The 24,240-nt window shown below is 35.3% G+C and overlaps 1 protein-coding gene across 1 annotated transcript in view; it reads left to right on the top strand.

Annotated features, from left to right (window-relative positions):
* Positions 1-24,240, top strand: part of FSTL5 (follistatin like 5) — a 512,268-nt gene that overhangs the window by 103,964 nt on the left and 384,064 nt on the right. The window contains exon 3 of the mRNA XM_003794706.2: positions 22,605-22,801. Coding sequence (XP_003794754.1) covers positions 22,605-22,801 — 197 coding nt within the window. The remainder of the gene's footprint in view (positions 1-22,604; positions 22,802-24,240) is intronic.

The raw sequence follows: 24,240 nt of genomic DNA, 5'->3' as shown, positions 1-24,240 counted from the left end.
TGCGGGAGTCTTTCTCCTTTTAAAGATTCTTTTAAAATTTAAATTTAGTGTATAAGAAGGCTCTGAAATGTCCTTTGACATAAATATTGAAAGGTGGAAATTAGCCAGGCCATGTGGGAAAAAGTGCTGACGGTGGTGAGTGTTCTAGTTCTCAGATCCTAAGGAAGGAAGTAACTGTCATATCAAAATGTTCCTCTCAACCTTTTCTTTAAGAAGTACCTGTCTTTGAATTGAACAGGTTTTGCGTTACTATATTTATTCCATTACGTGAAATTAATGATCAGAGAAAAGATGTGTAACATAAGTTCTTCCCAGCCCCTTAGTTAAAAATAAGAGGTTAACATTTTTCAGATCCTCAGAAATTACATGTGGAAATTAAATATAGAACTGAGCAGTCAGGATGAAGAGAGAAAGGAGATTTTTATCTTTGTAATAGAAAGAGAACTTACATTAATGCTTTAAGAGAAGATGCCACCATTTGAATACTCAGCTAGCCGGGTCTAATCTCAGCATCTATGGTATTCTGGACTATGTCTGTGTGATCCGTAATCTAAATTTGAACAGATGTCCTGCATGTTATGTCAATATTTGAATTACTGTTATGGCTCTGAATCAATATTACTTTGTAAACAATCTTCCTTCAAGTGGCTTGAATCACGGCCCAGTGGTTAAATACACAGACTTCGGAGTTTAACTGCCTGATTTCATAACACAACCCAGAATTCTCTAACTAGCTCTCTTTTGGAGACTTACTGAATACTCTATTGCCATAGTTTACTCGTATATGAAAAAGACGTAATAATTATTTTAATAAAAAGGAGCCAGGGTTAAATGTGTGGATGCTCATGTCAGATGGAAAACACAGCTAAGAACCAGGCTGAGGGGAGTTAGTAGCAGGGATTTATTAAAACACTTGCACACAGATGACAGCCAAAAGTTACGGTAAGGGAGTTCCCTTACATGCAGTTAAGTCCTGCTTGATGAACATTCTGGCTACATTCAGGAAGTGATATATGTGCAGCTCAGGAGGTGGTGGACAGGCCACCCATAAGCCAGTAATTCCTGATGTGGTGTAAAATATCAAATCTCACCTGCTGGAAGCCTCCTAAGAAGTCAGAGGCTTATCTGCTGTGTGTGTCTTCCACAGTCTGGAGGGAAGGCTCCACAGAACCATCAGAAACACTGGAGTCCTATTCTTTGCCTAATGAATCTCTAGGCCCATTGGAGGCAGAGAACGACTAGCAAGTCCTATTCTATTCTTTACTTAATGAGTATTTAAACCCACTGGAGATAGAGACCTTCTGGAGGTAGAGAAAGACTAAAAGCCCAGCTCTGGTCACTGTGAACATTCAATTTTAATTGGCTTTGATCCCTCATGTATACATTAGGTCTTGCTTTCTTTGGAGTCAAATAAGTCTTCCATTGGAAAGACTGATGAGGAGAGGTGAACAAGAGGTCAAGTGGAGAAAAGAAATAGGTAGAATAATTTGAGTCAAAAATCTCTTTACTTAAGCCATCAAAATAATTCAGGCACAAAATTTGTAATTTTTGCTGTATATTTTCTGTTTGCAAACATCAGAATATCATAAAGGAATATCTTCAAAATTGATATCACTAATATTTATTTTAAAATATTTTTAAGTAGAATATTATTTAGGTCATTAAATATAAAAATGTCTGATTCAAATTAAAAGTTTATCACAAATAAGGGGCAGTACAATTAATCAAAGCATGTGCCTAAACTATCCACTCAGTTTTACCATCTTGTTGGTAACTTGTTTGTGCCAGCAGCAAAGAGCCTGGAGAGTGAGTAGCAAGGTAATTGCAAGAGGTGTTTTCTACAGCTGGTTGAGAATTGAATAGTTTCCTTGCATAAAGATTTCCAAAGCCTGGAAAAAGTGGTAGTAAGTTAGTGCAAATTTGGTAAATACAGTGGATGATAGCACGTTTCCAAGTTCAGGGAATTTCCAAATCTAGCCTTTGTAGTTTGAGTAGCATTTTGTGTGACCTGTGGTCTAGCATTGTCCTGCAAGAAGATTGGCCTATCTATTGACCGATCTCAGCTGCTTAGTCACAAGCTTCCTCTGCATTTTGTCCAATTGGTTGCAGTAGACATCTGCTGTAGTCAACTGACCAGGAGTCCTGAAGCTGTAGTGGCTATTCCCAGCTCCAGACCACTGGACACCATTAGCTCTTTTTGATGAATATTCAGTTTCAGTTTTCAGTTATCAGGTGAATAATATTTCACTTGATCTCTCATAATCCTTTCATCATTATGGTGATGTATTATGTTTATGTTTGGACTGTGTCTTGGCACTTTAGCCAACCATTGTGCCGAACGCTTGTAATTGCCGAAAATAATTCATTTTCACCACATGTTAGTTTGTCTTTTGGCAAAACACCAAAGAAAGGCAAAGTTCTAGCCAATTTCTCTTTCAATGTTTATTTAATTTATGTGGAACCCATTCATCCGGGCTCTTTACCTGCTGATTTGTTTCAAATGGCCCAACATTGTTGGAATAGAAACATCAAACCGTACTGCTGATGCATCCGTAGGTGAGGTGGGTTCGCTTCCAGTACAGCTTTCAGCTCATCATTATCCGCCCTGGTCTCCGGTCACCCATGTGACTCATTTTCAAGATTGAAATCCCCAAAACGGAATTTCTCAAACCACTGAGGTGCTGTATATTCGTTAGCCACGGCCCTTCCAAACACTTTGCTGATATTTTGAGCTTTCTGTGCTGCAATGGTTCTGCGATGGAACATTTATTAAAAAATAACATAAATTTTGGAGTTACCTATGGTTTCACAAAAATTGTTCTAAAAATAAATTTGAAAGACAATCATAAGCCAAAATATGCATTTGAAGGAATGAGGATGTACCTCTCCACCCCACACACACAAAGTGGACATGGCAAAGTGCAAGGTCAGAGATTATCAGCTATCAAACTTAGCAGGAAATTGGAATTTATTAATTACTAATTAAATAATATTTCACTTGATCTCTCGTAATTCTCTCATCCTTATGGTAATGTATTATGTTTATACTAAAAGGAGAATCTACCATTTGGGGGCAAGGAGAGGGCAGGTTGGCTATGTGCCATAAACTGTGGTGAGCTCTTCACAATACATGAACCAGCCTTTGCTATCACTGTATTAATTAAGACCCCGAAGGCATAGAAAGACGAAGTGGTTCTCCCACACTTTCACAACTCGTACGTATTAGAGCTGGTTTCTAAATCTAGGTGCCTTGCCTTTGCTAACCGAGATCAGTCATTTAATGATATGTAGTCTCAAAATCAAACCGAATCTGGAATTCACCTTTCCACTTTTCATTAGGGTTTTGCTGTAACGACTTCACAGCCTCTTATAATTTCTCTCTGGTACCAAATATCTCTAACCTTCTCACTTTCTGCTTTCCTTTCCATTTTACCCTGTTTAAAAGTTTACACATTTCACTTGTTTCTTCTCTAGTTAACCAAATTATTAAAACAAAATACTTTTGCACCTAGCATGCAATGCTAAAAATGAGGCTTGCCTCAATCTCTAAGGTACTTAAACTTTGTGTTTATTGTAATTTCTAAATGGGCCTTGACACCGCACTGTATCGTCATGAGTAAAACAGCTACAGTAGTTGTCAGACTTGAGTGTTCGTTGAAAGAGCTTTTTAAGGCAAAGCTTGTTGGGCCAAAAGTTTCTGATCCAATAAGTGTTGACTGGAGCTGAAAATCTGCATTTTCAAACTCAAACAGCTCAACAGCAGAAAAATAAATGATTTAAAAATGAGCAAAGGACTTGAATAACATTTCTCAAATAAAGACATAAAAATGGCTAGCCAGGTGCATGAAAAAAAAAGCCTCCACATCACTAATCATTAGGTAAATGCAAATCAAAACCCACATATCATCTTACAGTTTGTCCAGAACAGTGGTTCTCAACCTGTGGGTTGCAACCCACAGGAACTGTATTAAAAGGCCATGGCATTAGGAAGGTTGAGAACCACTGGTCTAAAAGGATGGCTAGTTTCAAAATGACAAGAGATGACGATTGTTGGCAAGAGTAAAAAAATACCACAGCCCTGACACACTGTTGGTGCAAATACGGATTGGTGCACCCATTGTGGGGAACAGTGTAGAGATTCCTGAAATAAAAAAATAGTGCTACCATGTATTTGAGCAATCTGTCTTCTGAGCATATGCCCACAGGAAACAAAATCACTGCCTCAGAGGTACCTGCACCCCACGTTCTGTGTAGCCCCACTGTTTAGCCAAGAAGTAGAAACAACAGAAGGGTCTGTTGACAGACAAATGGCTAAGGCAAATGTGGTATGTATACACAGTGGAATATTACTCAGCCTTAAGAAAAAAGCAGACATTGTTCCATTTGTCACACATGGGTGAATCTGGAGGAAATTGTGTTAGGTGACACAAGACAGCCATGGGAGTGAAAATCCTGCATGATCTCACTCATATGTGAAAATATCAAACACACAACCAAATGCATAAAAACAAAGTATAATACAGAGATGGAGAATAAAACAGTGGTTATCAGGGGTAGAGGAAGGGGGGGCTAGGAAATGAGGGGAGGGGATCTGCTTCAAAGGATACAGAGAAGCAGCTCTGCAGGATAAACCAGCCTTGCCATTTGATGTACAATATGGGAACCGTTCATAGGTGATAACATTGCATATAGTGCACTGAGCTCTGAATTTTTGCTAAAAGAGTAGATTTTAAGTGTTCTTGTCATGCACACAAAAAGTGAATAACTCTGGGATGGCGTGTTTGTTAATGTGTTTGACTATAATAGCTATTTCACTGCTTATATCAAAACATCATGTTGAACACGTTATATATATACAATATGTTTTTGTAAAGGAAGAAACTGGTCCATTACCGGGAAGCAGAAGTCCCTTACATCTTATCCAACCCATCCTTTAGGGAGATAGGAAGGTTTCTCCTGGCCGTTCCCTCAGGAAGTGCCCAGACTGGCAGTCCCTCTCCGTTCTCTTGATACTCTCTCTGGACTTCAAATTCCTTAGCCCTTGGGCATATAGAAAATTTAGTGCCATTTTAACTCATTTTAAACAATGGGGGGGACGTAATAACTAATCTTGTCAGACAAAATACAATGCAATATTTGGGAAAACTTACACTAAAAAAGTATCCGTTGTTTATCTGAGAGTCTGAAATGCCTGGCATTTTCTTTTCTAAATCTAGTAGCCCCAGCAATAACTAAAATGTTCTTTCCTTACTCTTTTAATAATTTCTATTTTTCCTTTTTCTAATTAGATATTAAAGTATTCAATAAATATTCAATCAATAAATAGGTATTGGGCACTCAGCTAAGGGCTAAAAATATAAACTAAGTGCTGAATATATACAAATTGTATGTATTCAATACACACAGATCTATATGTGCATGGTTATTTAGATAGAGATGTGAGAGAGAGAGAGAGACAGTTTCTTCAACAAGCTGGTCACTAAATTCACCTGATTATGATAAAAAAAAATGACTTGTATGGTGGGAGAGAAAAGTGCATGTTTTTATGTTGGTATTTTACTTATTTTATGACTACTTATTGAAACTTTATTAAGTACAAAACCCAGCCCAAAAACCTGCAGATAATACCTACTTGGATGTTAAATGGTTCCCAACCATTAGCTTATTACGGTCCAAAGGTGAGGGGAGGGTAGAGACGTATTCAAATGATGAAAGAGAAGGAAGAAAAGGAGAGAATAAGTTTGATTTATATAAGGAATGTTAAAAGGCAAAATGAACTGTCCCCCTCTGAGTCCACATGAAGGGGATACTGCCTCAGCCTCACTTGCCCCTATATGTATGTGGGGCATCAAAAGTGTATGAGACTCAGTAGACAATTTATTGATAAAAGCGTTTTTCTTCAGCTCCTCTAATTTAACTCAGACTTAAAATTACCATGTTACACCCAAATTGATACCACAGTTTCCTTTTCAGTAGGTTCTTGGTGAGTTGAAGAATGAATCCACGGCCCACAGATCAGTAGTAAGACAAGATTTATTTACAGAAAAGAAAAGAATACAAAAACACCAAAGCTCCTGGCAGAAAGAACCCAGGTTGGGAAAAAGCTCTCTTGCTCCCTGTCTCTGTCTCTCTCCGGGCTCTTTGTCCAGGGGGATGTATAGTCGAATGGAGTCCTTTGTAGTTACCTTTAGCCTTAACTCAGTCGTTCCATTAAGCGGGCATGGCTTCTCTCTAGTTACATTTAACCTGAACTCAGTAGCAGGTGAATGAATACCTTTCATTCAGGCCTAGGAAACTTACATGAAATTGATCAGGCGTAGGAAATTGGGGGTTCCCTGTTCAGCTGAAAGTGCAAAGGGAGGGAGATCTAAGGTACTGGTGTCTCTCCAGCAGTTTTCTGGGTCCCTCCTGCTACTGGAGCCTCTTATGCCCCATCCTCCCACCCACCCCCACCTCCTACCCCCTCCCCACCCCTGCCTACCGTCTAACCCGCTGGTTCATCTGCCAGCTGCAGTCCCACCAATACTGCTAGGGCTGTGGCGGCAGGTCCTTGAGGCTGAGCTGGCTGGGGGCCACCTGTCCTGTATCAAAATCTTGACAAGTTCTGAGTGCTCAAGGCATTTTGCTTCACAATACACTAGGCCAGTGTGAGTCCAAAAAGCAACCAGGACATCATTCATGGTCTAGATTTAATACCTGACCTGACTTCAAGTCTCAGCATTTCCTCTTGCAGGGATGTGATCTGAGTCAACTTATTTAACTCCTGAAGTAGGGGGTTGCACAGGTAAATCTCCTGAAATGCTTGGAAAAAACAGTAATGACCAGGCCCCACCACAGAGCACTTAAATCAGAATTGCTGGGCATCTGGCCCACCCATCGGTTTTAAAGGCCTTTAGGTGACTCTAATGTGAAATGCACATAAAGAACCACTGCTCTAACAGTCCTGGTCTCTCGTTCCATGCGCCTCACAATTTCGAGCTACTCCACTAACCCTCTTTGTGGTCTAAGTTAAGCTGTTTGTCTTGTTTTCCTGACCATTCTCACTGGGTAAAGGTTAGACCTTTTTATATAAACCAAGAAATGTAATACAAAAGTTTTGAGATACACAAAAATCAAGAAACACAAAATCCACACAGATGGAAATGAACAAAGGCCTCCCAGCAACCCCGCTAAGCCCAGGGCGCTGACACTTGCGCAGGTGAATATGAAAGGATGCTCTTCATTGTGTTTCTTAGAAGTGAAATAATGGACCATAACACAGGCTGTCTCAAAACTTTCATAGTGACCCATGCACCCATCTTTCCCTAATCATACTTTAAAAAAATGTTTCCACCTAAAACAACCTCATTGGACCAAGAAGTTACTTTAATAAAAGAGAAAATGTATCGTCTAGTCTGTAATTACAAGAGTAACTCTGTCACTCTCACAGTGTATCTGTGATACATCAGCTTTCTTTTTTTTTTTTCTGACATTAATCGCTCCTGAATAAATAAACAAGTAAAGTACTAATTTCTCACACCTACCTGAAATGTAACCAATGATGAACAGTCTTTTAAATCAATATAATAATGAAAGCAATGCTTCTTTTAAATTTGACATTAAATGTATTTTTCATGTTTGTTTTCTCATTCTCAAAAATGCTGATTTAAATGCCAGAAAAACAGATCCCCCCCCAATGAATAGCTCAAAAATACATGTCATACCTAATCTAGCCATGTTACACTGTTATTCTATAGATTAGAGTCATCAAAAGATGGCCCACAACTTGTGTTTGTACATACAATTTTGTTGGAACACAGCCATGCCCATCTGGTTTTGCCTTACAATAGAAGAATTAAGTGGTGGTGTCAGAGACGGAATAGGTGAGAGAGTCTAAAATGTTTACCCTCTGGCCCTTTATATAAAGAGTTTGCAAATATTTACTATAGATTAATTTTTACAAATCCATAATTTAAGGTAACTTGAAATTATTTGTTATCTCAAAATATTTTCTGGCAATACACCTAATAAAGGAAGAAAAATAAGTTACTCCTTTGCATGTAAATGATCTCTGTTTTATTCTCTGTCTCTTTCTCTTCTCTCCATCATATTATTCCCTTCTGGAGTTTCATGAGAACTGTTTCTTTTCTTTTCTTTTCTTTTTTTTTTTCCTGCTATAGGTACAACTTTCCTATCTTCCTAATTATTTAGACTTTTCAAATGTTTGCTATCTTTCCACAAATTAAATGCTAATTTTTCTTTGTTTCTCGTGAACAAAGTCTGGGCTAGGTCATTCAAACATCATTTGAAGGGTCATTACAATCCGGTACAAATACAGATCATGCCTTCACGTCTTGGTACTGTGTTTCTAGAACTGACAAACTTGCAAAGATACTGAGCTGTGCTAAAAACACTGGCACCAGCCAATATTTTAGGGTGCTGTGATGAGATAGTGGGAAGTAGTCAATGGGTTCAGGCGCTCCTTTCTCCAGACAGTTAGTATAGAGGGCATTCTGTGAATGAGAAAAGTGTGAAATAGAACCAGAGCACCTTCTAAAGGAGGCAGGATATTGACTAAATGGCAACACCATTTCCTTGTAAACTGTGTTGCAGGTATATTCTTTTTTTTTTTTTATCAGATGTTCTTTAATAACTATTTTAAAGCAATATCTACATAATAATTTTGTCATTATTTTAAATATTATTTGCTTATCTCTGCATTAGATGTAAAGGACTATCATAACGTAATACATATGAGAACGCAAAACCTTAGATGGTATTTTCAGGAAAAAGGCCCTCAATAGACTTCATAATAGAAAATTTTCTGCCTAGTGTGAAAACCATAAAGGCAGGTTTACTGTAACACTGTACACTGTACAAACTACCCAATCAAAGCAATAAATATAATGACCCAAAGTACAATCTGCCCCTCAGCTGTCAAGCCAGGCTCCCTGAAGTAGGTAGAGTCGTATTCATGGTGATGTATGAATTATTTCTTTCTTCTTTCCCCAAAAGCTACATTTGCTTTCTAATCTTTGTGCCCCAAATTGTGTCTACTTAGGTCCACACTTTTCTTAACTCACAGGAAGGCACACATCTCATAAGGGTATACATCTTCAGACTTTCCTGTTAAAAGTTCATAGTAATTTGAAAATTCATTTTGAGTTCAACCAATCAAATAATGAATACTCAGGAATTAATATAAAATAGACCCTGGTATTTTTGCTTATTCTACAGCCTTTTAAAATTTATCCTTTTTTTTTTTATTTCTCCACCATAAGGCAGACGTGATGGTATTTTCTCCCTGAAAATATGTAGCAATGATTAAATACAATACTGCCTCTTTAAAGTAAATGGGTAGTAGTATATTTTCTTAGAAAGATGAAGAGTTAGCTCAGTTAGTGACCTCTATCATTGAAAGTTTATTGTGCATAGTAATACAGAATGAAAAAATCAGAAATAAAGTGTGTTCTGTACTTTTCTATTTGAATCTCTATTCTTGTTACATTCTTTGCTAAACTTGCTGGAAGTGTATTCAGATTGACCTTTGCAAATTCCCATGTATACATTGCACTTATGTCCAAAATAATCACAAACAGTTTGAAGCTATACTGGGCCTTTGTTCTCTTGTTAGGAAAAATAATGATATATTTGAAGTGGTAAAGGATATGTTTAAAGATAAAATTATAAGTAACACACAGATATAAACATCTTTTAAATATTAAGTTAGCTCATTATTTATGAGGAAACTAGGCAAATGTTATAATCAGTTCAAAGAGGGCAAAGAACGCAGATGTATAGGGAGTAAGGATGGTGGAAATGAACTTACAAGTGGATTTCAACCTGCCTTTTTCCAAGAGTTGGGGGAGGAAGTCAACTGAATCTCGGACTCATTTGCACATTGATAGGCAAGAATTATTTCTCTTTGCTATTCAGTTGTCTGCCATCTATGGGGAATAAAGTATCTTAGTCCAAAATCAGATAACCTAGAAAGTCACGCTATAAATAATGACTAATTTTCAGTTGGCAACACCTACTAAGTCATCTTTTGATTTTTCCAAAATTATTTATCAAACTAAACTAGGAATCAGTATATGGACTAAACAACATCCAAGGCAGACAAAGTGACAATCCTTACACAGAAACTATACAAGCTACTGTCTTTTGTTTTAATTATAGACTCTAAGAAGAAATTAATATAATTTAATAATATAATATTATTAAATGATTATATAATAATAGGCATGTGAATATTAAGGATTGTCATCTTCAAGATATGGTGCTTTTTATTTCCTTGGGCCATAAACAGGTAACTGAATCAAGAAATGAAAAAAAGGAAAAACAAAATGAAGAAAAAGATTTTGGCCTATATGTAAAGGCAAAATCTTGATTTTACTCTTGCTTTGGAAACTTGAAACCCAAGCATTGTTTTAAAGTATATTTATTAAATAATTCTGCAATGCCCTCGTGAACATAAATGTCTGAAAACAAAGGCTTTGTCACAGAAGAACACATACCTCATGTGCTCATTATTGTGAAATCTAAAAAAGTCAATGTCACAGAAGGAGAGGGTAGAAATAGTTACCAGATCCTTGGAAGAAAGGTGGGTAGTGGATGGGGTGGTTGATCAACAAGTACAAAGTTCCCTTTAAATAGGAAGGAGTAGTTTGATGGCATTCCAGTGCTCAGTAAAGTGTCTATGGTCAATAATGTACTGTAAATGGAAAAGTAGCAAGAAGAGAGGACTTTGACCATCCCCACAACAAAGAAATGACAAATGTTTGAGCTGACAGATTTGCTAATTATCACAATTTGATCATTACACGATGTTACATGGGTGGAAACATCACACTGTACCCCATAAACATGTACAATTATGATGTGTCAGTTAAAAACAAAATAAGCTTTAAGCCAAAATAAAGGCAACTAATTTTCATCTGATAGCATCAATGAAAAGGACAACTACTTAAGTAACTCTCTTATGATCTTCATGCCTGGGTGAAAATTAGAAATTATACATCTATTGACTGTAGAAATTTCAAACATTTTTAATGATTTTTTTCTTAAGTAAATATATTTATAATTCATAGGCTTTTAAGTTATAGAAAAATTGACTTGAGTAGAGTAAAATTAGTGAAGAGGCAACTTTCCATGGTAAGACTAATCTGGAACTTATCTTTCAAAATTCAACCCACGGACTTTTTCTGAGCATAAGTCAATATCATATCCAAGGCATATATCTACATATCCTATTACTAACCACAGACTGTATACTATATGTGTGTGTGTGTACTCTTGTTTCTTTATATTTTACTTCTAATCTGCAGTAGTTATATGTTGTTTTTCTCTTATCAAGAAATAGACTTTACTACATAACGTTGTGTGTTTAAACTGTCTTCATTTCTTCTTGTACCAAACTAATCAATGATTTAGCAGTCTATTTTTAAGACGTCTGTGGGATATTTCCTTATAAATGTGCATGGCCATAATTTGACCATAACTACCTTCACTTCACACTTTACAAATGCTCTCTTTTATCAATATCATTTACAATGATAGCTTCAAACGCCATGCATTCGCCAGTAACTCGCAAGTCCTATTCATCAAACACTACCTCTTTTCTGAAGTACAGAGCTTCCAAATGGCCAAATTATATTTTCTATTCCCTTGCAAGGCCTTTACCAGGAAATTCCACTACTAGCTCAGACTCGTCTAATCTAAAATTTAATTCATAATCTTCTTTATACGTATTTAATTTATGTCTTATCAACTTAATTTCTGTTGAAGGAATCTCTTATGGTGAAAACTTCATTTAGTCCATTTTCAACTATTCACTGCTCACCTGTAGTTGTCTTCTGAAAGTCAGCTGTGTTTAAAAGAAATAATCACAGTTAAATATAGTTGTGACTACTACGGGGACATGGGTTTTTGCAGTCTACATCTATTTAGATAACTTATTTGGGTGTTATCACTGAATTGTGATAAGAAGATCTAAAAAGGCATTTTTATAAACCCACATACAAGAGATTCCTTATAAGTCCAAGAAGCTATAAATTATTATGCATATTAATCTACTTTGAAACTGAGTATTGAGGTGATATGTACCTTAATTATCCTCATTATTTTATGCCGTGTATGCCTATATCAAAACAATACATGCACCCCATAAATACATATCGTAAAATCATTATATGCCTTCAAAACTTTTAAATAATTTTTTAAATGACTGGACCTGCATAAAACCATCTAACATAAAATAACAATAATGCTATGAATTTACTATAGGTATTCCCTGGGTTACAAACAAGATAGGTTTTATAGGTTTGTTCTTATGTCGAATTTGTATGTAAATTGGAACAGGTGCATTTACCTATTGCCTGTAAGAGCTTCTATTCATAAATGGAAGTTGTACATAAGTAGGATGCTTGTAACTTAGGGACTGTCTGTATTGTTATATTTTATGATATGCTAATGTTTTACAGTTAAATAGAATGAATTGGATTTATTTTGTAAATAATTTTCCTTGACGTTAAATCTGATGGGATAAAGACGTGGCCAGGGGTCAATGCACATTCATCACTGTATTATTTCTTTTGTTTGCTTGGCAAAAAAGGATGAATCAGCCAAAAAATATGTAGTTAAAAAACCAGAAGAAATCATGTTTTTTCCTTAGCACTTTTGCATTTTTTCTGTGACAAATGAGAAAATGAGTGGCTGAGATAATATGTAGAAAGAGATATAAGAACTTTTGATTGAGTAAGATGTTCAAGTAACACAAAAAGTAAATGATTATTCTTACAGAGATGAACTTTTATGAACAGACTGGCCAAAAGACCCGGTGGATACACTCATGGGTAAACCTCAGGAAGAAATTAATTTAAACCTAATCTTATACTATGTAAATCAGCATTAAACTTCATGTTTAAGTAAGAGTACTACATCCCTCTAGATGACCATTTCGGGGTTTGGTCTAGTCCACAGCTCTTTATGCCTAATGACTGCTTCGTATACATTTCTCTTGTACATGCATTGCAAGTTTTTCTCTATAGCTATGGTTCATCATTTGTTTTGTAATTTTGTCACGATTTGATTTACAACGTTTGAAGTTATATTGTTCATTTGAGTACAGCAGCATGACGTATAGGTAGTCTTGGTGAGTTATTCCTTTCATTATTTTGCAGTTGTTCTAATAATTGTTGGGTAAATTAAAAATTCTATCAACCAAAAATCTTTCTGTCTTGATATGTGTATAGACAACAGAGAAAATATATTTTGTTATTGAGTAAACGTACCAGATTACATGCATGCATGCAATCCTCAGTAGACTAAATTCTGGGCATAATTTCATACAAGTTTATAGAGTAACAGGAAAAATAACAAGACTTCTCTGTCTTCTCACAATGCAAACTTATGCACCTTGTTAAGTTCTGGATACCCCATGAGAAACTTCTTGAGTTAATTTCTGAGATAGGGGCTTACCATTCTAGGACCATGAGTTTCTCAACTATTCATGTAGATTTAAATATTGACCTTTTTATTGGTTAAATTGTGTTTTTAAGGCATCATAATTATGGCATCATAATTACACTTAGTTCGTGGTGTCATTATAAAGATTAAATTAGTTCATTTCAAATACTTTAAATAGAGCTAGCACACAGTAATTCTGGATTAAAAATTTGTGTTATTACTATTATGTCATAGCTGTAGCAGCATATCTTCTATAATATTGATAGAAACAATGATATTTGCATGATGTGACAAGATTATTGGAGATTATTTAGTGTTCGAGAAGATGCATATGTATTTTTAATGAAATCACATGAGTCTTAGTTTTGACTATATTTGATAAAGTAATAGTTTCACATTTTTTGTAATATTTTCTTTAAAAATTTAAGTCAAATTCTTTAAAAATTAAATGTCTTTCTTATATATTTACTCCTAAAAGAAATATAAATCCAAGATAATTAATATTAATCAAAATTAATGATTTCTATAAAGCATAGGTTGCTCTAACCAAAACTATAAGGCATATGTGATATATAGGGCCAAATGCCCTCATATTTTCACAGAAATTGTAGGATTATTAGGAGTACATTGTGTGTCATGTACAAATTATTTATAGATAAGTTACCAGGAAAAATATGAGAACAAATTTAAATTACAAACAGCTTATGAGCATTAGCTTTCATATATTCATTCTATAAAAGATACATCTTTTCATATAAAGAATATTATACTTTCTTGGTTTTTATTCTAATAGTAACAATTTATTGTTAAGCATTCAAGTCTTCTTTATTTATATTATAAGAATATTACAATCAACATTCATACACCAAAATAAATGTGTACATTTCTAATTATTTCTCTGGAAATATTCCCTCACATATAATTTCTAGAGCACTGGGATATATTTATATCTATATCTATATGTTTTATTGTTGAGGATTCATTGAGGGTACAAAGAACCAGGTGGCATTGATTGCATTTTTTAGGTAAAGTTCCTCTTATAATTACTTTATGAAGAAGACTTCCCTGGCAATTGAAACAAGAACAAAAATAAACCAGTAGGACTTAATTAAAAGGAAAAGCTTCTGTACAGCTAAGGAGATAACAACCAAAGCAAATAGACAACCTAGACAGTGGGAAAGGATAATTGTATATTTTGAATCAGACGAAAGATTGATAACTAGGATCTACAGAGAACTCAAATTAATCTACATAAAGAGAGCCAACAATCCCTTATATCACTGGGCAAGGGAGACGAATAGAACCTTTTCTAAAAAAGACAGATGAATGTTAACAAACGTATGAAAAAATGCTCATCATCCTTAATTATTAGAGAAATGCAAATCAAAAACATTCTGAGATATCATCTGACCCCAGTTAAGAGTGGCCCAGATCACAAAATCTCAAAACTACAGATGTTAGTGTGGATGTGGGGAGAAGGGAACACTTTTGACTGCTGGTGGGACTGCAAATTAATACAACCATTTTGGAAGGAAGAATGGAGAACTATCAAAGAACTCAAACTAGACTTCCCACTTGATCCTGCAACCCCTTTACTGGACATCTATCCAAAAGAAAAAAAATCCTTTTACCATAATAACACTCGCCCTACACTGTTTATCACAGCTCAGTTTATAATCACCAATTTGCCCACCAACTCATTCCATGTATACCATGGAATACTATTCAGCCATTAAAAAGATGGAGACTTTACATCCTTTGTATTAACTTGGGTGGAAGGGGAGCACATTATTATTAATAAAGCATTACAAGAATGGAGAAGCAGGAATACTATGTGCTCAATTCTGATACTAGGACAGTGACCTAGCACATGGTGAGGGGTGGGGGAAGGGGAGAGCAGAGGGAGGGAAGGAGGGGCAGTGGGGGTCATCATGTGTGACTAATGGTAACAATTTCAAACATTAAATTCACTGAGCTTAAAATAATACATTGTCCCAGTTATGATAGCAATATGTTGTATTTTCTTTGGGTAAAATAAATTTACATTCATTTAGATTGCTAAGCATTCTAGATTATGAATTTTATGATTGTATTGTGCTTTGTTTTACTTTGTTGTCTTTTCTGCCAGCAGTTCTCTGCATCTTCATAACCTGTGTCTGTGCTCGTGGGAACAACGGGAGGGTTAATGAAAGGAAGTAACAGCTAAGCAGACACTGGAGCCAAAGTGCTTCACGTCTGATGGTTATAGTAGGAACCCTTAGAAAGAGTTCAAGTAATGTTCTCTCAGTGTTAAGAAAGGGAGTGACCTGGAACCTCGACCTTGTTTGAAAGCCAACTAGGAAACAAGGCTGAGGAAAAACAGCTTATGCCAGTGTAAAACACAGAGGCTGGGAACACCTAGAGAAGGCTGAACACAGAGGCCAGGAACACCTAGAGAAGGCTGAACACAGAGGCTGGAAACACCTGGAGAAGGCTGAACACAGAGACCAGGAAGGCATGGAGAAGGCTGAACACAGAGGCCGGGAAGGCCTGGAGAGCTGAACACAGAGGCTGGGAAGGCCTGGAGAAGGCTGAGCACAGAGGCCGGGAAGGCCTGGAGAAGGCTGAACACAGAGGCTTGGACGGTCTGGAGAAGGCTGAACACAGAGGCTTGGATGGTCTGGAGAAGGCTGAACACCGAGGCTGGGAATGCCTAGAGCAAGCTTAAGTCAGGCCCAATGATAAGGCAGAGAAATTGGAGCCCCTCTCTGCCCTCTTCAGAAGGCTTTTATTGATTTTTAACAGAGGTGCATATGCAAAATGCAAAAGATAGGGTTGAAAGACTCCCAAGTCCCCAGGTAGATTGGATAGAGAGGCTGGGTAAAAGGTAGCGAGTTGCCAAGGGTCTGCCCTAGGCATATTTAGAAAGGAGACGGGAAATACTAATTTTATCCCAGCAGGGGAAGAAAGGTTTCCTAATCCAACTATGTATCAAAGTTCAAAGAATAGAGCCCCTCCCACCTGTTGACTGGCAAAGCACAGGGCCAGTCCTTTCTGCCCCAGCCTCCAAGCACTTTTCCTCTTCAGTGGTTTTGCTGAGGCCCCAGGGATCAATCCATTTCCCCTGGATTCCCCAAGATTGAGGACGGGTGCCCCCTGAAAAGTCAACCTATCTACTTCCCACAGATACTGAAACTTCTTTTTTTTTAATTCTAATACATAATTACAATTGCCAAACAAGAGAACAAACCCTTTTTTATTACTACTAGTTCTGAAGATAGTTCCCAATGACAAGGTGGCATATAATTGACAAATTATATTCTAAGTAGTAAAGTTTTTGGAGAATGGGTTTTTAACTCACATGTTCCTTTTATTTCCAGTAAGATTAATTCCCAAAATTAATCAGTAATATTGTCAGTAGAATTAATGTCTTTTAGTCATTTTTGTTACAATTTACCACACGTAGGACAATATTAAATTAAGCCAGATTAAATTTTGTGTGTGTGGAAAATGAGGGAATGGCAAACTAACCAAGATTTCTTGTAAAAATAATTCCTTACAAATTAAAAATTTACCTCTAAAATAAGATAACTAGCTGGACGTTGGGCTGTGCACCTGTAGTCCTAGCTACTTGGGAGGCTGAGGCAAGAGAATCACTTAAACCGAGAGTTTGAGGTTTCTATGAGCTGTGTGATGCCATGACACTCTACCGAGGGTGACAACTTGAGACTCTGTCATAAAATAAATAAAATATAATAAAATAAACCACTATATACTTATCAGAATGTTGAAAATCTAAAGCCCTTACAGCTTACTTACTGAAGATGTGGAGCAGAAGAAACTCTCATTCATTGCTGGTGGAAATGTAAAATGGGACAGCCACTGTGGAAGGCTGATTGGTGGTTTCTGAACAAAACTAAACAAAGTCTTACCTTACAGTGCAACGATCATGCTTTTTGGTATTTACACAGACTTATGTTCACATGCACAAGCCTGAGCACAGATGTCTACAGCAGCTTTATCCAGAATCAACAAAACTTGGAAGTAACCAAGACACCCTGTAAAAAGTGAATGGACAGGTTCTGGGACATCCATGCAATGGAATATTATTCACTGCTAAAAAGAAAATAGCTGTCAAGCAAGGAAAAGACAACTTGGAAATTTTATATTGCTGTGTGGAAAAAAAAAGCTTCATACAAACTGGATGATTCCAACTATATGACATTCTGGAAAAGGCAGACCTAGAGACAGTAAAAAGTTCAGTGGTTGTCAGGGGCTACAGGGGAAGAAGGGAGGAAAAGTTGGAGCAAAGAGAGTTTTGAGGACAAACTATTCTTTATGGTATTATAATGTAGATACATGGCATTAGGTGACTGTCAAAGCCCATAGCATGTACAACACCAGGAGACCTAATGTCCCTAATGAATTGTAATGTACACTATGGATTTGGGTGATAGTGGCATGTCATATGGTTCAAAATAGCACTGTGGTGTGGGATGTTAACAGTGGAGGAGGCTCTGTAGGTATGAGGGAATAGGGTAAGTGGAAACTGTCATGTCTGCTCAATTTTTTCTGTAGCCTAAAACAAACAAAAAAAATCTAGTTATTAAAATTTTGCTGGAGGTATTATAAAACCATGGTTCTTTAAATGTACTGTGTTGTGAAGTGGTCCGTGTGTGTGTGTTTGTCCTAGTGAATCCCTAGAACTGTAGTAGCACCTTAAACAGGGTAAGCCTACATTAGCTTTGTGTATAACTATAGTACGTTTAAGTAAAATTCATGTGACATAATATAATTTACATTCTTTCCTTTTTGAAATTTCAGTAGATATTGCAATTAAAAGTTACATTTTGTTGTAAAATTCTGTTAATTCTGTTCAGGCTCTTTTTAACTGAGATAATCCTTTTAGCCCTTTTGTATTCACAACTTTACAGCTTACAATTAATATGAATACGATAGCTTTCCATGCTGAATTTGATTCATAGATTCATTAAATCACCCAGCTGAAGTTTGACATGGTTCTTATGCTAAAAATACAAAATAGGTATTTGAAATATGAGGTATAATTAGGTTACATTGCTTGCATTTGTTAGGTAAAGTCCAAGTTGTAGTTGTGCCCACCCCTGGTGGTGTGCCATATACCCTTATGTTTAGTTAGGTGATACCTTATCCACCCCCCTTTTCCTCTCCTCTTCCCCGCCTTTCTCCTCTACCCTCTCTTAGAGTTTTCTAAGTATAAGTTCAAATCATCAGGAAAGAGCAAGAGTTTGACCTCCTCTGCCACCATTTGAATACCCTTAATATCCTTTTCTTGCCTGATTGCATTGGCGAGAACATTTAGCACTTTGTTGAATAGTAGTAGTAATATAAGACATTTCTTGTCTGATTCTAATTCTAAGTAGAAATGCTTTCAGTTTTAATCCATTCAGTATGATATTCGCTGTTCATTTGTCATAAATGGCTTCTATCAGTTTAAGAAATGTCCCATTTATGCTTATTAAACATTCTGAGAATAAAAGTTCCTATATGCATTATAATATATGAATAATATATATATTTATTTGATCTTAAAATGGATTTTTTTGATTTTTTACATTTTAATTCATATTGGAATTGAATAATCAAATTCTAACAGTAACTATAAAAAAGAAAAAAAATTTCTGTATACTTTTGATTAGGTACATGATATTGAAAGGAATTAACACTTTTTACTGGTGGATTTGAGGGTGGGATAAAAATGTAATTTCAAAATAGAAAAGAACAAATTGAAGCCTTAGCAAAAATATATTAACTTGGCATAATTGATATAACCCATAAATGTAAGCACTTATCAGGTACTGAAAACTGATGGTCACACTGACAGTTGTAATATAGTTGTAATCACACGATCAGCTGTTATCTAAGTTCTGTAGGGACCAGAAGAAGCGCCATCACCTGCACAGGTGCAGCCATGTCAGTATCCATAAGTCTGCATCCTCCGAGGCCTCAGAAGGCTAGATGGAGTTCAACTACACTCAGAGTTCCTATAAGTCAAGAGTCAGCACAACCTCTGTGTCATTGCATCCATGGAAAGGAAAATGAAGCACAGAAGCCAACAAATAGCACCTTGTTCCCCAATTTATTCTCCATGTCTAGAGCAAGACCAGGGAGGAGATTTTGTATTGTTTTTGCAGAGCAGGAAGTGAATCCAGGAAAATTTTTCTTTATGCCAACTCTTCACCACTTTTCACTTGCATTTTAAAATAAGTATTCTCCCTAAAAAGAACAAATAAACAAAAGAATGAAAACTTCTTACCTTCCAAACCAATGCTAGTCTTGGACTGGGGGTGAGATGGGGAAGGGATGATTTTAAATACCTCTTCTTCATTAATTGTGCTTCTTTTCTTTCCTATTGATAATTTTTAAATGTATGGCATTTCCAAATAATAATTTTGAGTGCATTTCTTACCCATTGTAATATGAAATTTCTTCCATTTATTCACTAATATTTGCTCAAAGTTACCTCCAATTTAAGGAATTCAGTGGACATGTTTTATTATTTATCTTACTTTTACTGTGAAACATTTGACATTTAATCATACTCTCTTGAGAAGTTATTTTCCCTTTGGTTTCACTTTCAGTACTTTCTCAGGATTTAACTGTTAGCTTTTAGATACGTTTTTTTCTTTGTGATTTTTCTTTCTCCACCTGTAGTTTAAGCAGTGATACAGCCTGGGGGTTAATTGTTATATTTAATTCCTCATCCTAAAATCATCTCTAGACAAATTTACTAAATCCATAAAAAACTTAACTTTAACTATTAAATGGCCATGAAAAACTCTGAAGATGAGAAGCAAAATTAGAGGATAAAGGAGAGATATTGCCTATATGTGAAAATCATTTTGCCCTTTCTAGTTTGGTAAACTTGAGCAAGTTATTTAATATCTCTATGCCTTAGTTTCTCATCTGTAAAATGGTGGTAATTGTACTGCCTTTCTTTTTGGGTTACTTGGATTATGGGATTTAATATACATATAAAGTGATTTAATATGTTTAAATTTCCTGGCACATAGGAAGCCTGAATTACATGCAATCTATTATAAATAATAGGCATACCTATTTATTACTAAAGAATTTGATCAAGATTTTCATTAAACTAACAAATTTTGCATATAGTAAATCATTTTATAACTATTTATTGTACATTTACATAGAATGTGAATGATTTAACTGCACTACTTTTGTTGTTATTGTTTTTGAATTGCCAGCAACCTCCCCACTGCCTAGATTTGAGAAGAAGTTCACAACAATTTGGGGAATGAAAGCATTAATCGGAGTATTTTAATGAACACTGTTGATTTGATTAGATCAGAATTAGAGTGTGACAATCTAAACTCTTTCTCCTCCCCCAATTTTAAATATTAGTTACAATGTTTTCAGCATTTAAATCCTATTTCCCATCTGCCTCTCACTATCCTCTGATCTCCTCATTGTTTGTGGCCCAGTATGCCCTCCCACCACCACCCTATTTCCCCTCCTCTTGTCTACCACAGAAATGGAGATACAGATCCAGGGTAGCATATAGAAACCCAGGATGGGGCTGTTAAATGGCCCACGTTCCTTTCTTCATTCATTCTTGATGCTCACATGTGCACACACATGAGCACATATTTGAAGGTTCCTTTTGTTTCGCTTTCCCAAGACAGCAAAATTGCTAGCAATGGCTCCAGATCTGATTACTTCTTTTTTGGGGGAGTGAGTGCCTTGCTATTATGAAAAATACACTTATTATTCTTTTGGAAGAGCAGAATAATGCAAAATTGACTTAATCTACAGCACAAGTTTATGTTTTACTATAAAAAAAGGACTTGTTGACAGGATTGCTGGAAACTGAAATTGCTGAACAACAGTAGTTATTTCACTGCCTTTGAAAAATAAAGATAGTCTATCGTCTCTCTAGAAGAGATTGTTTTTCATTTTGTCTTGAAAAAGAATGAGACTTCAAATAATGTCTTTCAACCTCATGCTTCCCAGGCATACATTTAAACATCTTTAGAAATCTTCCTTTAAAGTTGTAGATATTGCCAAAACTTAATTTTCAAAATTGGCCATAATTATAAAGTAGGGTTTTTTAAAAAGTCACGAAAATGTTCAACTAATAAAATGTTTACTGTTTAATTTGAAAATTACATTGCACCCTGCATTCATGTGTAATATATTTTATATCATGTTTGCATTCATTAGTATATTTCATTTCAATGCACTTTTTATAAATATATCATCATCGAACCATTGTAAAGAAAATTCTTTATAAAATAATTTGTGAAGATATTAGAAGAACTGTAAATATTTTTCAGAGACATTAAGCCATATAATTATTTTCATTAACTATGATGTTCCCAGTATCGTGATGATCATTATATTAGAGATACTGAAATTCTGTAAAGTTGTTTTACTTCACTAAGCTTATAAGTTAGCTGTGGAGGTGAAATTTGCAAATTTAAAATTTTAAGATACCAAATTTTATATACCATGTTATACATAGAGTTCTTTAAAAGGAGAGATAATGAATATCAGAGCAATAGGAAAATACCTTTGGAAGAAAACTAATACGAGTTTAGTGTCATTAGGAATAGTCAAAATTAACAAGAAGTCTGTAATGTGTGTGTATTATATATGCACACACATATATATGAATTTCATCAAAGCAAATGCAAATGTCTACAAAAAAATATCCTACAATCTTTTGGAGCCAGATATACATGCATTTAAATGCAAAATTCAGCACAATTGAACCTTTTGCTTTGAACAGTTCATTTCACCTCCCTGAACCTCATTTCCTATATCTGTAAAACTATCAATACACCAATGCATGGTCAGGATTAAAACTAAAACAATAAATTTAAACACAGGAGCAAATCGGAACTATCATTCTTTCTTCATCCATCCTTCCCTCATAATATCACTGAAATCAGATAGCAAATATGTTGTTATTAGGTTTGATAGAAATAATTTCTATCTTACAATAGAAATAGTTTATTCCTCTTCGTTCTACAAGCCATAAATCAAACAAAACTATAAATGAAAAAATAATGTACATAATATGTTACCCATAAAATATTAGCTTCTAAACTTTCATAAAATATATTCTTTCTTTTAAATAATATTACTTCAAAAATGACTTTGTTTTCTTATTACAGGAGATAACTGCAAGACCACTGAATACAGCAAGATGAAAAAAATGCTTTTAGACTTACAAAACCAAAAGTATATTATGCAAGAAAATGAAAATCCTAACGGTGATGACCTATCTCGGAAGAAGCTGTTGGTGGATCAGATGTTTAAATATTTTGATGCGGACAGTAACGGACTTATAGATATTAATGAACTAACTCAGGTATGATTATTTACTAAATTAACACAACTACTGTAATGTGGCATGCATAGTATGTTTGCATTTGTGTGAATTTACTCTATTGTAGTACAATATACATTTAATCCATATTAATAAATGTGGGAGCAGTATTTTTAAAGAGCAAATTTGATTACATTATGGTGTATTATGGTATAAAAAAAAGATATCTACTTTTGATAGATTTCTGTACCTTAAATGCCTAAAGGTACTACAAGTTAACTGTGTTATAGAATTTAAGATCTTTCTTGATATACTCTGGAATCTATGTAATGTTTAATTTTCTATCAGTCAATCAAAGGTGACTTATCCAGTATATGAAGAAAGTACTAAACAACAGTTAAGCACGTCTCTAACAAAATGTAAAAAAATAATTTAAGATAGTGTTGACTCAGTGGCCTATTTCAGTAATTTTTTACTAATTAAGGATCAATTTTAACATATACAATTTAGTTTTAACGCTATTATGAAATTTAACTTATTTTAAAGTTGTTATATATTATATTGTAAAAATTTTTATTAAAGAGAAGACTTAAAAAAAAAAAAAAAGGCTTTCCCGGCAGCACCTGCGGCTCAAGGAGAAGGGCGCCGTCCTCATATACCAGAGATGGTGGGTTCAAACCTAGCCCTGGCCAAAAACTTAAAAAAAAAAAAAGGTCTTTCTTTGGAACCTATTTTGGCAAAATACAGATTTTTGGTATGTGTACCACTGAGACATACAGGTTACTTTGAAGGAGACCATAATAAGCTTATTTAAGAATTTAAAGTAGCGGCCGGTTGTGGAAGTATAAAATAAAAGACAAGCTTTCATCAAAAACATACACTGATTTTAGGAAGTAATGAAGAGAGAAGCAGCCAAACTAGGGTGATAGAAAAATGGTAATGGCAATGATGGATTTTGCCGATTTTTGATGATCTTTGTAACATAATCTTGATTCAGCTTTTACACCTGCCCTTAGCAGTGAATACAGGTTTGGAAAAAAAATATTAGATAGGTTATCTCCATACTATCATGCTATTTGTTCTTCTATGGTTAATCTTACAGCTTTTTTCAAAAAATCGACATGGTCAAATACTAGTCTTATTAAGGAAAAGTTTCTAAGTCCTGAACCTTGTTGGCAAATTTGGTTATAGTTACCATCATCTAAATTAATTAAAATTAATATCATTTTCATTATCTTCTTTAATTTCAGCCTGCATTTATTGTTTTGTAGGTACTAAATTTCAGACATTAGAGTTTATTGAACTCTGGAATTAGAGTAAAATTAGAAGTTTATCGTAGGCTTGGCACCTGTGGCTTAGTGAGGAGGGCACGGGCCACATACACTGAAGGAGGCAGGTATAAGCCAGGCTGGGGCCAGCTAAACAACAATGACAAATGCAACAACAACAACAACAACAAAAATAGCCAGGCACTGTGGCAG

The sequence above is a fragment of the Otolemur garnettii genome, unplaced genomic scaffold, assembly GCF_000181295.1.
Source record: "Otolemur garnettii isolate 467f Iridium unplaced genomic scaffold, OtoGar3 scaffold00085, whole genome shotgun sequence".
NCBI lineage: Eukaryota > Metazoa > Chordata > Mammalia > Primates > Galagidae > Otolemur > Otolemur garnettii.
Note: the sequence above shows the minus strand (reverse complement) of the source record. Positions and strands in the feature narration are given on the sequence as shown.